The following is a 17,395-nucleotide window of genomic DNA, read 5'->3' on the forward strand; positions in this document are numbered from 1 at the left end:
TTCGAATGAGATTTATATAATGCAACAAGGACTTTGTGACAGAAGTGAATTACTTATAAATTTATAGCGTGGCCCCTGCAAAATTTAATAGACAATAACATAACTTCACACATCAACCACGTTAGAAACCTGTGGTAAAATACTAGTTTTGTACACCAAGTTTTGGATCTAGGTACCAAAAATAATCAAATGGACAATGTTTCCAATGTGATATTAATATCAAAATATTATCACCTAGGTAAAAGATCAAAATGCTATTTTGGATTCTGGGAATTTGAATTCTAGTCTTGTTACGAAAAGCATTGCCTCCTCCACCATTCATCTCATCCATGTTATTTTTAGGCAACGCATACCTATTTACTTGTTTTTTAACTCATCATTTGCAATTAGAGCGTAAACTGGCTTATTATAATTTGAGTTTGACTCGTATTTTGGCTTCATTATGACTTTTTAAGTAATATTATGCAAAATGAGTTTGAGAATCTTGGTATTTAGTTTAGCACTTATACAATTACATTCTAATTTTAAACATGATATGACGCGATATGATTGTTAAACATGTCATATTTAAGTTAGGCAAGTTATTAACATGGTACGTAAATTGTCAATAATCATGTTAAATGGGACGGCATGTTTTTTACACAAACACGATTATAACTTGAAAAACGATCGTATCCAATACTAACTCACTGACTTCTTGTTCCTTGAGTTATGTCCAAATTTTGCATTTTCTGCATAATAATAATATGCAATAGTTTCAGATGATCTTCTTCTTGTTGTTTGGAGCTGCCCACTAATGACAATCACTAGATCTCGCTCCACTCTCTAGAGTAGTAAACACCCCACCCTCTAATGTGTACCTGCATGCAGAAAAGGAACAGTCACTTTGTAGCTAGCTTCATGAGAAGTATGGAGATGTATTTATATATATATATATATATCTCCATGCCTTGCAGCTTTTGAATTTGGTGTGCAAAAAAGTATTGGCATGTGACATGATGGCTTTATGAAAAAAGTAACACACCCATAATTAACTCTTTGCATAAAACTGGGCAGGACAGCCTTCATTGCTGCAACCTGTATTCTGAATATGTCATGTTTATTTTGAGCCAATAGGTGGATGCAGTTGAAGTTTGCATTTCTGACATTACTGGCTTCAATTGAGACAGAAGACCAGCTCACATGCTGTCGACCTAACTTAACCCAACCCAACTCGACCCGAACCAACTCAACGCAACCCAGTAGAGCGCTAGAAATATAAAGGGCTGGTACAGTCAATATGAGCCAATCAGTCTTGTACAGGTCTCTTAGATTCTGGCTCTCTTTTGGGTTGGGCCAGACAGGCCTAAATGTTGAGGTAAAATTTGGGCTGGGCCAGACTATAATCGAGCATATGAGAAAAATAAACAAAAAATAAATAAGAAAGTTGTTGTATGTTTTGTGAGAGCACCAAATATCGATGAATTGAAAAGGGGGGACATGTGAGCAGTCTCATTCGATCAAGGGAATTGTCCTGAACGTTGCCAACATCCTCTTCACAATTTCAGATTCTCAGAGTGTTTATGAGAGAGAGAGAGAGAGAGAGAGAGAGAGAGAGAGAGAGAGGGACCATTGAAATTGTGGTGAGCTGCTCCAAGTTTGGGTTTTCACATTCCACACGAATTCTCCGGGATTCAAATTTCTCTGCAGCTTTCGATTTTCTAGACCTATACAAATATTCTAGTTAAATATGCATTTGTCAGTTTGTCAGTACATGGATACTTTTTTCCTGTTGGATGTTTTTGACAAGAAAAATACAAATATAAAGTACAGTAATTAACTATGAAATTGATTCATTAGCTTGCATGCATGGAATGGAAGTTCTAATAACACCCATATGCACATTCAAGTGCTTTCAATTCAAGAGGGTTTTAAGTTTTCAACTACGTAATTTAAAACCAACCATTTCTACAAAATATATATATGGATCTCACACGTACGTTAATATTTAGTAATATCGTATCATACCCTTTTTAATTAAGTAGTTTTTCGTTCATATCATCAAAGTTTTTAATATAATTTCGTTAAAATAAAACAAGGAGCTTGTAGCTCGTATACTTCGAATATTCTGTTCGATTTCTCCTTACTCCAATATCTATGTACAATTCAAATTATACTTAATTACAAAGTATTAATTGATTTGTGCATTTCTTTACGTTATAACTCTCCTTTTTAACATCTGTTTTCAGTTAAGTTTGCAAAGAGAATTATTCTACTTTTTTTTAAATTAATTAAGAATTAGAGATCTGATACCGTCTGGTTGTTGTTGGTTGGACAAAATTGTCTGGTTCATATTTAACCATTTATTTATTATTTAATTTCTTGCATGCATGAAGAGTGCATGACAGAGTTGTCTTTGAGAATGGCGAAAGCGGTGGTGGCCGTTGGAAAATCATGGAGACTTACGAGAGAGTAACAACAAAATGAGACAACCTGTAAACCGCGTGTTAAGTCAAGCTAAGCTGGAACTAAATAGCTAATTAGCCGATTTAGAAGGACTAACTCCGCAAATAATTTATCATTAATCTCCTTGATACTCATTTATGCCCTCTTGCTGATATTGTTTTCTTTCCTCCTTGATAAGCCCTTGATTTACGCCTCCATAAATGTTCTTCCATTTTCGTGGATTCCCATATCTTTTTTTCCTCCACATATTTTGCTCAAGAAAACATGGAGATTTCTGTAATGGCATTGGGGCAGCAGTACCCCAACCCGTAGATCTAATTTAAGCGCAAAATGGTGTATTTATTGTTCGTGATTTGAACTTAAGTATAAAGGGACGAACTCACTATCATAATCAACTTGCCTAACTCACGTTTGCACAATTTATTGTATTAATGTTGCTTAAAGTTTAGGGTGCAAACTAACTTTCAACGAAAGCACACGTAAACCATAATAAAAAGTCTTTGATGCAAACCAAATGGGGAAAAGGAATACGGCAATTTCAAGAAAATAACAGGACAATACAATTGTAACCAAAGAAAATATGAAAATAACAGGACAATAATACGACACGTGAGCTGTGAGCATGACCCTTGGTCTTACGACAAAGTACAAACCCAACCACATGAGATCGACTGCTCAGGATATCATCGCCACTAAAATCTAATAAATATATTTTGGCAATTTAGAAAAAAACCAGAAAAAGAAAGCCAATGGATTGGAAATTTCAGAGTAAATAAGAGACTCTGTTTCCTTCTGCCTCTGCCCCAGCGCGAGAAATTTGCTCGCTTTTTCACTTCAAACCCTCTGTCTTCACTCAGCAAACAGTAGAAGAAAATAGGAATGTCAATTTGCTGCTTCTGATCCTCAAATCCCACAGGACTAATCTTACACAGAGAGAGAGAGAGAGAGAGAGAGAGAGAGAGAGAGAGAGAGAGAATGGGTGGGGTTACTTCATCCATGGCTGCAAAGTTTGCCTTTTTCCCACCCAACCCACCATCCTACAAGGTAGTTAAAGACGAAGCCACTGGTCTCTTGCTCATGGACCCTCTTCCTCATCGTGAAAACGTCGACGTTTTGAAATTTCCCACTCGCCGCGGCAATGAGATCGTGGCCGTTTATATACGCCACCCAATGGCCACCTCTACCCTGCTGTACTCTCATGGCAACGCCACTGATATCGGTCAAATGTACGAGCTTTTCATCGAATTGAGCATTCACCTCCGCGTCAATCTCATGGGGTATAATTTCTCTCTACCCTTTACTCCAATTTTAAAGCTTTCCTTTTTTTATCTGCTGTTTTGGTTTTGTGTCCTTGTGTCTGTGATTGGTTTTCTCGATTGGAATTGGGGGTGTGCCATAAGATATTTGTGATTCATGATTTGATTTAGAAATATGAATATCTTTCTTAAGAATTCTGATTTAGATATACAAGTATCTTAAGAGTTCTGATGAGCTCAAGTAGTGTTTTGGCTCATTCAATCAGTTAGCAATGAAGTTGGAATAACAAAGTGGTTTGGGATCTACAGTTTAACTGGAAGAGGTTTTATAAATGAATATCAGAAGTAGGTGAACCTAAATATATACGGTTGGAAGCTGGGACAGTTAATTTTTAATTGTCAAGGTTATAGAAGCAAAAAATTTGTTTATGAACTGCCCAGTGCCCATTGAGAAATTAGTTAGACTGCTTATGCTGTGGTATATCATATTGAACTAAATTTCACTATTTCCTCCCATCGAATCAAATTTTGGTTATTTGACTTAAAATGGAAACACAAGTACCTGAAGAAAACGTGAAAGTTCAACTGGCATTCACTTCAATATCTCAGAGGCTAGCCATGAAGGCGAATCTCCTTTATACATGCACATTTTGTTATATCAGCCGGGATCCTGATTGTATGCAAACCTGGGTTTCAAATGCAATTGTTTAATTGAACTAATTAGATTTTACCATATTATTTGGAAAACATGGAAAACATTCTGAACCATATTATTTGAACGTGGGCAGGTATGATTACTCTGGCTATGGACAGTCATCAGGCAAGGTAAGTGCCGTATGAATCATGTATTTGTCATGATTCAAATTCTACTACACAGGTTTATCTGATGCTCATTTGTAAACCTTTCTGCAGCCAAGTGAACATAATACTTATGCAGATATTGAAGCTGCATATAAGTGTCTCGAAGAGAGGTATGGGGCTAAGCAGGAAGACATAATCCTCTATGGTCAGTCTGTTGGAAGCGGTCCTACTGTTGATCTTGCTGCCCGTTTGCCTCGACTGAGAGCAATTGTTTTGCACAGTCCTATATTATCAGGTTTAAGAGTCATGTATCCTGTGAAGCGCACGTACTGGTTTGATATCTATAAGGTTAGATTCTTGATATCAATTTTGGTGAAGACTTTTATTGAATTACTTTATATTGAGAATGGTGATGCATATGTACATGTCTGAACCTGATTTTCATTTATGTGCAGAACATTGATAAAATCCCTCTGGTGAAATGTCCTGTGCTGGTAATACATGTAAGTACTCAACAATTATTATTTTGCCTCCTCTGTGAAATGAAGTGATTGTTGGAATGTTACTATTTTCCATACATTTGACATGTCATTTAATTTTAGTTTTTCATAGATGATTAAAGCAGAATTATCATGCATTTATATTTGCAATCTCATGCTGAAGGATCCATCTGAAATCAATTGGAAAAAAGTTGATGTTGTTTAATCTTGGATTTCACCACAAATTTTGAATTTCTTTTTTTGGTTGACATTTTGTGTTTGTTATTCTTCTCCAGGGAACAGCTGATGAAGTTGTCGACTGCTCACACGGCAAGCAACTTTGGGTGCTATGTCAAGAGAAATATGAACCTCTATGGCTAAAAGGCGGAAGTCACTGCAATTTGGAACTGTATCCAGAATACCTTAGACATCTCAATAAGTTCATATCAACTGTTGAAAAATCACCTTCCCGAAGGATTAGTTCTAGAAAAAGCACAGACCATAGGAAAAGCACGGACCGCATCGAACTTCCTAGGAGGAGTGTTGATTTTTTTGAGGCTCCAAGGAAGAGTACTGATCGGAGAGAGAAATCAAGGAAGAGCACTGATAGACCTGAAAAGCTGAAATTTAGTGAATACAAGTTTAATAACGTTGACAAGGTAGATAAGTTTAGAATCTCTGCTGACCAGATAGAGAGGTCACGAAGAAGCGTGGAATACCATCACGAGAAATCTAGGAGAAGCATTGACCATCAGCTAGAAAAAGCGCGGAAGAGCGTTGACTGGCTGGACAGAATTCGAGCTGGGTAAATCTCCGGTGAAAGTTTGTATTGGGTTGGGATAAAGAAACATAGAACAAGTGGGGTTGGGAAATTATTTGGGATCTAACTTAAGGTTGTAGAGTTTGTGGTTTCAGCCAAAGTTTGTGGTTTCAGGATGTGTATCTTTGTTATTTTATGTAACTTTGTCATGGCTTGTAGAGTTTTAATGTGTTCCTTTGGGTGTCTTTGCCCCTTGATTGTTAATGAAAGAACTCTAACCTCTTTGTTTCTCATCATTGAAAGGAAATGAAGCGCATGGTTCACAAGGGGAACTGTAGAAAATGATACATGGCAATGACCTTTGTTATAGTCTTAGCAATTTTGTTCTTTGTTCATTCAAAAGGGTAATAATCAAAATCAAACGTGTAGCATTTTGTTATAAGCTTATGGCAATTGTTCTTTTCCTTTTTTCCTTTTTATGTTTCTACTATGAAAATCTATGTGCAGAGAGATGTGGAGAGAGTTTCAAATTCGGGTGCAAGAGTATGCTGGCAACCCATTCCATTTTGTTTTTGGCTCCCATTAGAGTTCAAGTGAAGCAACACAATTGAAACGAGAATTTGATTCAATAAACTATTATCTATCAATTATAATTAATTGATTGAAAAATTGATGAATTTTTTTTAAAAAAATAAATTTTCACCAAGCTTAAAGCGAAAACGTTGTCGTTTTGGTTATTGCCTCGCCATACAGTACCCGCGTCTCCTTCTTCTTCGTTCGCCTGCCTCTTCCGACTTCATTGGGTTGGATCTCTAGCAGTCTACGCAACCCCAGCCTTTTTCCGGGACTCGGTTGGAATTTACATTCCATTCTTTTCGATTTTTCCAAATTCTCAAGGACTTTGAGTTCCGGTTTCTTTGAGGTTAAAGGCCTATCAGAATTTTCACATTCCGGAATTACCCCTGCGCCTTTAGCAACATGATTGCATCCTCTTCGTGAAGCCCTAACACCATCGATTGCTTTGGCACAGTGCTCGATTCGATCACAATGTAAGTATGGCTCACTTCAATCAACTCGTCGTTTTGGTCTTCAAATAGAGTTTTGCGTGATTTTGCTTTCACAAAGTTTCATGAATTTTCTTTTTGATCGATTTCTCAGTTGCCAAACAGAGATGACTGTACACTGTGGAGAAGTTTATTATGCTCAGTCAACTTTGTTTGTGCAGGTCACAGGAGGAGATAGCAAGGGAAGCGATAAAGCACGCACTGAAGGCTCTTCGGAAGCGGCATTTGCTCGAAGAAGGTGCTCATGCTCCGGCTTTTATTGCTCTTGCGAGGCCAATTGCTCATCAGGTCTTCTCTTAGTTCCTTACAAGCTAGGATTTAGGGTTTTGGTTATTGTAAATGTTATTAGAACTAAAATATTTGACTTTTTGAAGCCTAAAAATTCTCTATTAAGACAGATAATTAATATTCATGGGCTTTGGTGCTGCTTAATTTGATGTTCATGGTCATCAGTTTCCATGCAATTAAAATGCTTACAAATTTGGCTTCTTTTTTGTCTTTTGATTGTTTTGAATTAGATATTGAGTTACTTTTGAATGTCTTTGAAAGGGCTCAGAATGGAAGGAGAAAGCAGAGAGTTTGGAACTCGAACTTCAGCAATGTTACAAAGCTCAATCTCGATTGTCCGAGCAACTTGTGGTGGAAGTAGCAGAGTCCAGAGCTTCAAAAGCTTCACTTCAAGAGAAAGAAGCAGCAGTGGCTGATCTCCAAAAGGAGTTAACAGAAAAAAGGTTGACTTTTTAACTAGTAATAGCAAGGGGGATGCTTTTCAGATTTCAAGGTTCTGTATGATTGATTGCAATTGTTGCAGGGATGAATGCTCTCAATTAACGGCTGACTTAGAAGAGAAGATTAAAGCCTTAGAATTGGTTGTGAGTGAGAACAAGGAAATAAGAGCGCAGCTTGAAGAAATGTCTATTAGAGCTAAGCATGCTGAGGCTGAAAGTAAGGTGTTAATTGACCGCTGGATGTTGGAAAAGATGAAGGATGCTGAACGCCTTAACGAGGTACTTATATCAGTTATATAATCAGACTGAACTTTTGGTTTGGTATAGTAGATACCAGTAGATGTCAATTGCTTTAAGGTGTGATATTATGTTAAAAGACGAGAAACATAGCTATAATGCCTTAGTCTCCTGGGTTGATGTTTCTTGAGGCTCTGATTAATCTCATGGCTTGCTGTAAGTGGTACCAAGTATTGACATTCACTCTTTATATGTTGGATGACTAGGCCAATTTGTGCTTAACTGCATACATACGTATTCTTGCCACTGTCATATGTTCTACGGAAGTACTAGAAAAACCTAAATAAAAACAATAGTGTATTTTAGCTAATCAATTAGGATATTTGTTGGCATGGGCGTTGCCCCTTTCTTTCACGAGTTTTGATTATTATTTGACTTGACATAAAGCCTTCAGAAAGTAGATGTGATATTTTGTTGTTAGCACTCTTTTGTTTTCCAGTGTACAAGAGTAGGATTTTGATTTTCTTTGGCTCTTGGATTTGTTTATAAAATTTCTACCTGTTTTACATATAATGTATATTGGGGTAACTCAGTTTTTCTTTATTTAATTTAGGCAAATGCACTCTATGAAGATATGATTGAGCGGCTCAGGGCCAGTGGTCTGGAAAAACTTGCTAGGCAGCAAGTAGATGGTGTGGTCCGCCAAAGTGAAGAAGGTGCTGAGTACTTTGTGGAGTCAACAATTCCCTCTGCATGCAAGAGCAGGATCCATGCCCATGAAGGTGGCTGTGCTTCCATATTATTTGAGTACAATTCTGGCAAATTGATTACTGGCGGACAGGACGGGTCCATCAAAATGTGGGATACAAACACTGGGGCACTAAATCATACACTTCACGGTTGCATTGGTTCCGTTCTTGATATTACCATTACCCATGATAATAGATCTATCATTGCAGCAAGCAGCTCAAACAAATTGTATGCCTGGGATGTTAGCTCGGGGAGGGTTCGCCATACTCTCACTGGCCACATGGATAAAGTATGTGCTGTAGATGTTAGCAATTCAAGTCGTCATGTTGTGAGTGCAGCCTATGATCGTACCATAAAAGTTTGGGATTTGCAGAAAGGTTACTGCACCAACACAATTATTTTCCCCAAAAACTGCAATGCTCTTTGCTTCAGCATGGATGGACAGACCATATGTTCTGGGCACGTCGATGGAAACCTTCGCTTGTGGGATATTGAGAAAGGAAAGCTACTCAGTGAAGTAGCTGCACATTCAAATGCTGTTACATCCATATCTTTGTCCCGAAATGGCAATGTTGTATTGACAAGTGGGAGAGACAACGTGCATAATTTGTTCGATATGCGGTCTCTGGAAGTCTGCGGCACATTAAGAGCCACCGGAAACAGAGTGGCGTCTAACTGGAGCCGGTCCTGTATCAGTCCAGACGACAATTATGTTGCTGCTGGATCTGCTGATGGTTCTGTGTATATTTGGTCAATCTCTAAGGCCGACATTGTGAGCACTCTGAAGGAACACACTGCATCTGTGCTGTGTTGTTCATGGAGTGGGCATGGAAAACCTCTAGCTTCTGCGGACAAGAACGGCATCGTTTGCACTTGGGCATGAATCGTTTGGCTGAGGCAGTTTATTCTTGTTTCCACTAGACACATCTCACTCTTACACAATGTACACAAGTTTTATTAGATTTGGTGTAAATATTTGATTGATTCATCTCGAATTGTACCATGTGTGCAGTCATTCTTCTCTCTTTCTCATACAGAGTTCCTGAATAAATTTTATTCTTTTTTTTTCTGTTCTTGTTTCTTGGCCATAGTTGAGAGTAGGCTTAGCTATGCCAATTGCCACTCTATAAATTATGATTCAAACAATATTAAATCAAATTTGCCAATTTTACAATAACTTCCATTCTTATGAAAAATTCCAATAATTAATCCTTACCCATACCCGTTGTAGCTTTCTTGGCCCTATAAAAATAAAATTAAAAAAAGTTAAAAAACCTATCTAATCTGTTGTTCAAATGGGCCAAATTACAACCATGGAATCATTCGTCAATCAGGCCCAACAGGGAGTGGAGCTTCTCTACCTAGTTACTATAAAGCATTCTGGGGTTTGGATTCGACCCGTTTTCAGTAACGGAAAGTCCTGCCAGTGGTCCTACTCTCTCGCCTGAAACCTAAAACGGAGATTGGAAGAAGTGAAAGAGAAGGTTGACGATGGTGAAGGTAGCAACCTACTTTGCTATGACTTTGGGAGCTTTTGTGTTCTGGCAATCCATGGATAAAGTCCACGTCTGGATCGCTCTCCATCAGGACGAAAAGGTAAAAAACTCTTCTTTCTCATCATCGCAATTTCTCTTTCGAATTGGGCTGAGAATGTGGGTAATTTTGAATTTTTATTTAGGATTTCAATTCAATTTTAGCTCCAGAAGCTCAAACATTGAGATGGGTCATAATTAAATTGCTCAATTCTTCGTGAAAAATGTTATTTTGATGAGTGAAATGACATGAATTTTTTTTGGGGTGGGGGGTTAGGTTTGCTTAAAATGTATTTGCTGTTTCCTACCTTTGAGCTTGATTTATTCATTAATTGTTTTCTTGTCAATCAAGAGGGTAATGCTTGGTTAATGGGGATTGAGGAACATAGTTGAACTTGGAATTTCTCCTTAATCATTGTTATTATGCTATATTTATGCAATATAGTGACACTCCTGTGTAGATTAAACCTTTATGAGTTAGAGCCAATTCTTATTCATGGATTTCTGATATGGAGCTCTTCTTCCATGGTGGATTGTGTGTTTCCTCGTGTGTTGCTTATTATCATTACTAGTTGGGTTACTTGTGTTTCGCTTGTTTCTTTTAAACCACGTACATATTGCATGCCATACTTTGGGTAGAAAGCACAAAATTGTGTAACAGAGAAACAAGCATTTGCATTTTGGAGAAATAAAACCATTTGTAATTAGATTAATATTCAAATGATAGCAGGAAGCTATTATATTGTGCTTACCTTTTCAATGAACCTTTTTAGTTGATCTTCTCTAATCTTCACATATGGATCATTGTGTTTTGGTGTTTTGGTATTGATTTCCTTTCAAAATCTTCCATACTGCAATACTGATTTGGGTCTGCTACTGTGTCAGCAAGAAAGACTGGAAAGGGAATTGGAAATTAAGAGGGTTAGAGAAGAGCTGCTGCAGCAAGCCAAACAAAGGGAGACTCAAGCATGATCTACTCGATTGATTTTCTTGTACCCTGGTTTCCCTTTGTTTCCTCTACTTCTGATTTTGTTTGAGCATAGCTCTCTTGAACAGTCTCATGGTTCTGGAATAATTTAACTTGGCATTCATGGGATAGCTAAGTTTTGTCGTATGAATGACTTTGTGTAAGATTTCGAAAATGATATCATATTTTTCAATGTTATAGTGACGCTTTGAAATGTTAATTACCGTATGTTCAGGCACAATTAGAAACAAGTTGTTGGAATATATTTTCCTTTATCTTCAGGCATGAATTCTTGATGTTAGATATTCTGTAACTTGCCAAATCATTAATGTCATCAGTGATTTTAGTTGTATCTCATCTCCTGACTTGTTTGACTTGCTAGTTCCATTTCTTTAGAGCTGAAACTACGATCACTTTCCCCCCAGTTTCCACCGTAAACTTTTTAACAGCATGAAGTCCTCAAGCCATCCTCATTGTGAGGTTGTTGCTTTTCCTGTGAAAGGGTATCTTTCACTACAAGATGCGCTAGATTTCTATTGCAGTCATTAGAGGTTTTTGTTCTTTCTTTCATATTTATGACCTTAATTCCTGTGGCCTCCTCTTTAATGTAAACACTTGTACCTTCTCTCTTTAGATTGGTTTGTGAAAGTTGGTTATCAAAAGCACCGCATGGTTTTCTTGATAAGCTGCACTGGTTTGCACTTTACACCGTCACGGGATACACAGATGAGCTAGCCAGTTAGGCTTCATGGCGTATCATTTTGAATTTTGTGCTGCCTTTTCACATACAGCCTCACACTTTGAATCCATCTAATGATTTGAAAGATGAGGACATACAAGCAGAGCCATCAACAAACTATTGTACTAAAGTTGAATAAGATTGAGCCATTGGTTGTGCAGATAAGGTGTTCTTGCACACAGGCACTCAAAAATTTATTGATGAAACCTACCCAACAGATTTTGGATTCTCCTGCTAACAGCTTTTGGATTATTGTTCATCACAAAGATTTTTTCTTCTCCCACACTTAATTGACATTTTTTTCAATCACCATTCTTATTGATCATAAATCATCCTACCCAACAAACGTAGCAGTTCTCTTTCATTTTTGTTGTTTCATTTGTTAATACACGTCCATTCTACTTCTTTTTTATCTCTTAACACCTAAAATATTGTTACATGTCAAATCATTTGGTGATGAAAATGTTGCGTGCCACCTTATGATATGTGTTGTCGCATCATTTGATGTTTAAAATTTGAGACATTTTGTAGTGTATAACATTATTGAAGGTTGTTTTTAAAGAAGTTCTTGTCCACAAAGAGATACAAATCGATAAAGCCTCCCTCGCTTTTTGCCGTTTTGATTAAAAAAAGGCCGTCTCACTTTCTCTACATGTACAAGTGACTAGTTCCCAAATACACTACGCCAGCGGCTTTGTGAAGTACAAGCGATGTTTTACTTCAACTGCCGACCTAGTCAAATGGTTTGGACTTGTATGTACAAGGTTGAGTCATCTCTTTCTTTGATTGCTTCGGCCTAAAGGAATTTCTTGCATCACATCTTTCTCTAGGTTTCTATAATTTGGGATCATGTTTTTAGAATTTTATTGGCTGAAATTATGGAATCATCTTAACCATAAGGGAAATTCTAGTTACGACTTTGTATTCAGTTCGAACACATGAAAATACAACACTCGTTATGTCATCATGACCCATTGAGTGATACATTTGACTTTTGAATCGGGACATTAAATTGCAAGATTACTCAAATAAAGAGTATATTATCTCTTTATTTTTAGTACAAGCGATTGGGGGAGGAGGTTTACACAAATATTCATTAGGTGCATGGAGTTTCGAATCTCAACCCACATGGGTGGATAGTGGCGGACTCAGACTTTTTTCCATCTGGGGACATAAAAAATAATTTTATAGCTGACTCCTACAAAGTCTAGGTTTTCATAGCAATACGATATATATTATAACAAATAATCTAGAGTGGTGATTTCCCAATTCCAATTTTATCCACTTACACTCCATTTTATAACTAAAAAATGAGTGTAAGTGGATAAAATTGGAGTGGGGAAATCATGACTCATCCTATTTCAATAAATTTTTAATACATGATTTTGAGCCAAAATCTAAGGCTTTATATATTGAACCATATGTTTATTAAGTCTTGGGCCTTGATATTTTCAATATAGAAGGGGTTTTGGGCTAAAACTTATTTATTTAGGGTGCTGAGTGGGGATTTTGCATGCAAAATATTAGCCAAGTGTCTAATTTTTATTGGCAAAGTGTTTGGCTAGAGGGGTGAAGAAACCACCTAAGTGTGGACAGCTGCCCACAGTAGGCGTGTATTGGGTCGCCAGTGGGTGAAGGCGAAAGAGCTCAACCGATTGAGCTATACCCCACTTAGCGAGTGGATTATCTTAATCTAAACAAATTAAGCTTAACCACCAAGGGAAAAGGCAATTAATTGACTACGCGACAAGCTTAAAACTATCCAATTGTTGCCTATGCCTTGAGTTAAAAGATTACAAAGCAAGCAGTTATCACCACCACTTTATTTTCCACTTCGCAAAGTCGTGGCAAAAGGACTCAATCTACGTAACCCATGCTCCCTTTGCATACATGGTGATGGTATTATAACGTGTTGGGTATGTAATCAACAGAGAGATCAAGTCTAAATGCCCACACAAGCTTTCCATTTTGTAACTGCTAAAAATACCCAAATTCTTGCTTCCTTTTTCAAAAGTTCCAAAGCCTCAAATGAACAAAACTAAATCTAAGGCATTTCTTGCAGAACAAAACTAAATCTAAGGCATTTCTTGCAGAACAAAACCATAACCCATTTCCCACACATCTTTTTGAACTCCACAAAACAATCATCACAGCCCATGCATTTTGGCTCTTAATTTTCCTCCATTATTTGAAGTAGTTTGATTTCCACAAGGAACCTGTACCTTACTCTATCTTTTCCTCATCACCATCATCACTCTAATTTTGTCCTGAATTCTTTGATCCTCTATATAAAGCAGCACTGAGGTCTCTGTATTCTCATTCTCATATCGTGTTCAATCTTCATAAGCCAATAGAAATGACTAAGTTTATTTGGGTTGCTCTTGCTCTGTCACTTGCTTTGGTTGTTGGGGTTGCTCAGAGTTTCGACTTCCACGAGAAGGACTTGGCCTCTGAGGACAGCCTGTGGGATTTATATGAGAGGTGGAGGAGCCATCACACGGTTTCCAGGAGCATTGATGAGAAGCACAAGCGGTTCAACGTATTCAAGGAGAATGTCAAGCATGTCCACAACACTAACAAAGGAGATAAGCCTTACAAGCTGAAGCTGAACAAGTTTGCTGACATGACCAACCATGAGTTCAGGAGCGTTTACGCCGGTTCAAAGGTTAAGCATCATAGGATGCTCCAGGGGGAGCAGCGCGGTGATGGGGGCTTTAGGTATGAAAATGTTGACAGTGTCCCACCCTCTGTTGATTGGAGAAAGAAAGGTGCCGTCACTCCTGTTAAGGATCAAGGCCAGTGTGGTAAGGAAAATTTCCTTCTTTTTTCTAGTTTGTTTCTTTTTGTTTGCCTATAGCAGCACAGAACTGGAAATGTATGAAACTAGGGCGGCCATTAACCGAAGTTCCTTTCGACGATATTTTGCAGGTAGTTGCTGGGCATTTTCAACAGTTGTAGCTGTTGAGGGCATTAATCAAATTAAGACCAATAAGCTGGTTTCATTGTCTGAGCAAGAGTTGGTTGACTGTGACACTGAACAAAATCAAGGATGCAATGGAGGGCTAATGGAATTGGCATTTGAGTTCATCAGACGAAAAGGTGGCCTAACAACAGAGACTAATTACCCTTATCGAGCAGAAGATTCAACATGTAATGTTGCAAAGGTATACATTTTGTGCACTTACTTTTCAGGGATCGATTCGATATATCTTTGTCCATTTTGGATGCTCCTTCACTGTATACCCAACATGCTTTTGCAGGAAAATGCTCCAGTAGTGTCAATTGATCGTCATGAGAGTGTGCCTGCAAATAACGAGGATGCATTGCTCAAAGCAGCTGCAAACCAACCTATTTCTGTTGCCATAGATGCGGGAGGTTCTGATTTTCAATTCTACTCTGAGGTAAACTTTCTAACTTGTATTCACTTTCGCTAAGCTAGTAAAACAGAAGGAAAAAGAAAAATCAGATGGTTCATACCGCCAGATCTTAATCTGCTCGACGATGATTTGCAGGGGGTATTTACTGGAAAATGTGGCACAGAGCTTGATCATGGAGTTGCAGTTGTTGGCTATGGAGCAACACTAGATGGAACCAAGTATTGGATAGTGAAGAACTCCTGGGGCCCTGAGTGGGGAGAGAAGGGTTACATACGGATGGAGCGTGGCGTCTCTGCGAAAGAGGGGCTCTGTGGAATAGCAGTGGAGGCTTCATATCCCGTCAAGAACTCTTCCACCAACCCTAAAGGATCACCTACCTCCTATCCTAAGGATGAACTCTAAACAACATCCTCCATTGACTCTAAGCTTTGCTGATGTTGCTTCGGTTATAAATAAAAAATTGTTGCATGACACATGGCCTCATGGCCAAATAATGTTTCTCATAGATTTGAATTATTCATATCATCTAATATCTGTATTTGGTCTGCTAAGCTGAAATAACATCGTCGAATTAATTTCCCCAACTCTATGCCTATTCCTACAAAGCATAACAGATGTATCATCGAAGCAAGAAAGAAAAAAGGTTCAAAATCAGAGTATTTTCAATATATAAAAGCATGATGCTTGATTGTCATAAACAGTACGAGTACACCAAAACAAATTATAATGTTTTGGACCCCAACTGATGCGGCAACGTTTCATTTGTACATATCCGGTCTCACTATGAAACCTCATTTATTTACGATAAGTACGGCATTGACGCATCATATGTTTTAAGTTTGAATCATATGGCGTCATGCATGCATAAACTTGTCAACCGTAGCACCTAATAGGATCAGTGCAACCCTTTTCAGCAGACTGTTTGTTGCCTTGACCTCCTCCCTTTTCCAGATATTGCTGATGATACTCCTCTGCCCTGTAAAATCTCTTTGCTGGCAGAATCTCAGTCACCACCTTCTTATCCTTCAACTCCACTTGCTTTGCCTCCTTTGATTCCTGGGCCAGACGAGCCTGGTTTTCATTGTAGTAGTATATTCCAGATCGATATTGTGTACCAACATCACCACCCTGATACATAAACACATAAATTTATTATTCAAATCAATCAGAAAATCATCTCATTTCAAGGCTCTTTCATTGGTTATCAATTTGAACCATACGCATACATTACACTCTATATCATGTTTATCGAGAAGCAAATATGATAACCGATAATTTAGCACATTTAGGACGAAATAATGATCACTAGTGTATTTGGTTATGTAATTTTCCTTCTTCAGTTCTTTTAAACTAAAATTTAACACGTTCGGAAATAAAATCCGTAGAGAATCCTCATTTTAGTTGCACTTCGTCAATTAAAAAAAAACATTCAGACATTCAAACAAACAAAAATCTATTGAGAAAATCAATTAGCAAAGTACAAAATTCCCAAATTACATAACCAAAAAAAAAACTACAGGGCATGAGTTGTACAAAATCTATTGAAACAATCTTGATTGATATTCTTTCCACATGTCACTGTCCCATCATATAACTTTTTGGTGCCAGAAATACAGAATTAGCTGAAATTCAGCAATTACTGCGACAGTCTGACAAAACCAAAAATAAAAAAGAAAAGAAATTTGTAGAATCAAATTCTTTTTTATTATTTTATTTGATAGTGCATCAAAATTCAAAAGAAAACGCTCAGCACAAAATTACAACTCCATAAGTCCAAAAGTGAAAGGCGCGAATCGAAAAAGGCTGGACTGGGCTGGGCTGGGTTACAAAATCAACGGTCCAGAAAACCAAACAAGATTACCTGGCGATTGAGCGTCGTTGGATCATGACGACCCCAAAAGACAGAGAGCAGATCAGTGTAAGGGCAGACTTCCGGGTCAAACTGGACCCGAACCACCTCCGCGTGGTTGGTTTTTCCGGTGCAAACCAATTTGTAATTCGGATCCTCCACGTGGCCCTGGGAGTAGCCGACCTCGGTCTTGACCACTCCGACCACTCGCTGGAACCTCAGCTCCGCTCCCCAGAAGCACCCGGATCCGAATTGAGCGAACTCGTGACAAGGATTGTCCGGAGCATCGGAGTCCGGTTCCAGAGCCGGGTTGGTGGGTCCCGTCTTTTCTGAAGTAGCGGCCATTGTTGGTTCCTGACTGAGTTTTGTGAAATATGATTGATGCAGAGCAATGCGAATTAGTCTTAAACG

General features: G+C 38.1%; 5 protein-coding genes across 6 annotated transcripts; 4 read left to right on the forward strand and 1 right to left on the reverse strand.

Annotated features, from left to right (window-relative positions):
- Positions 1–3,213: 3,213 nt before the first annotated feature.
- On the forward strand, positions 3,214–6,037 carry LOC103337983 (alpha/beta-Hydrolases superfamily protein). The gene is made up of 5 exons (XM_008241153.2): positions 3,214–3,722; positions 4,490–4,526; positions 4,614–4,850; positions 4,958–5,005; positions 5,278–6,037. The coding sequence occupies exons 1-5, from the start codon at positions 3,421–3,423 to the stop codon at positions 5,788–5,790; spliced, it is 1,137 nt and encodes a 378-aa protein (XP_008239375.2). The 5' UTR covers positions 3,214–3,420; the 3' UTR covers positions 5,791–6,037.
- Positions 6,038–6,461: 424 nt separating this feature from the next.
- LOC103337982 (Transducin/WD40 repeat-like superfamily protein) lies at positions 6,462–9,588 on the forward strand. 2 transcript variants are annotated; one of them, XM_008241152.3, is made up of 5 exons: positions 6,462–6,790; positions 6,967–7,093; positions 7,355–7,536; positions 7,617–7,812; positions 8,384–9,588. In XM_008241152.3, coding segments are annotated over exons 1-5 (1,527 nt in total). In that variant the 5' UTR covers positions 6,462–6,788; the 3' UTR covers positions 9,404–9,588. The 2 variants fall into 2 exon arrangements, with proteins under 2 accessions (XP_008239374.2, XP_088897581.1); XM_089041455.1 differs by having other exon boundaries at positions 6,493–6,790; positions 6,911–7,093.
- A 269-nt stretch (positions 9,589–9,857) lies between these two features.
- LOC103337981 (uncharacterized) lies at positions 9,858–11,300 on the forward strand. Its single transcript, XM_016795683.2, has 2 exons — positions 9,858–10,116; positions 10,938–11,300. The coding sequence occupies exons 1-2, from the start codon at positions 10,012–10,014 to the stop codon at positions 11,022–11,024; spliced, it is 192 nt and encodes a 63-aa protein (XP_016651169.1). The 5' UTR covers positions 9,858–10,011; the 3' UTR covers positions 11,025–11,300.
- Positions 11,301–13,668: 2,368 nt separating this feature from the next.
- Positions 13,669–15,719, forward strand: LOC103337980 (vignain-like). The gene is made up of 4 exons (XM_008241151.2): positions 13,669–14,562; positions 14,687–14,922; positions 15,019–15,159; positions 15,271–15,719. Exons 1-4 carry the CDS (start codon positions 14,115–14,117, stop codon positions 15,535–15,537), a joined length of 1,092 nt encoding a protein of 363 aa, XP_008239373.2. The 5' UTR covers positions 13,669–14,114; the 3' UTR covers positions 15,538–15,719.
- A 60-nt stretch (positions 15,720–15,779) lies between these two features.
- Positions 15,780–17,365, reverse strand: LOC103337979 (peptide methionine sulfoxide reductase-like). Its single transcript, XM_008241150.3, has 2 exons — positions 16,997–17,365; positions 15,780–16,263 (listed from the first exon to the last, which is right to left on the reverse strand). Exons 1-2 carry the CDS (start codon positions 17,327–17,329, stop codon positions 16,009–16,011), a joined length of 588 nt encoding a protein of 195 aa, XP_008239372.2. The 5' UTR covers positions 17,330–17,365; the 3' UTR covers positions 15,780–16,008.
- Between the last annotated feature and the right edge of the window lie 30 nt (positions 17,366–17,395).

Source organism: Prunus mume, linkage group LG7 (assembly GCF_029339155.1).
Source record: "Prunus mume cultivar Tortuosa linkage group LG7, ASM2933915v1, whole genome shotgun sequence".
NCBI classification, from domain to species: Eukaryota; Viridiplantae; Streptophyta; class Magnoliopsida; order Rosales; family Rosaceae; genus Prunus; species Prunus mume.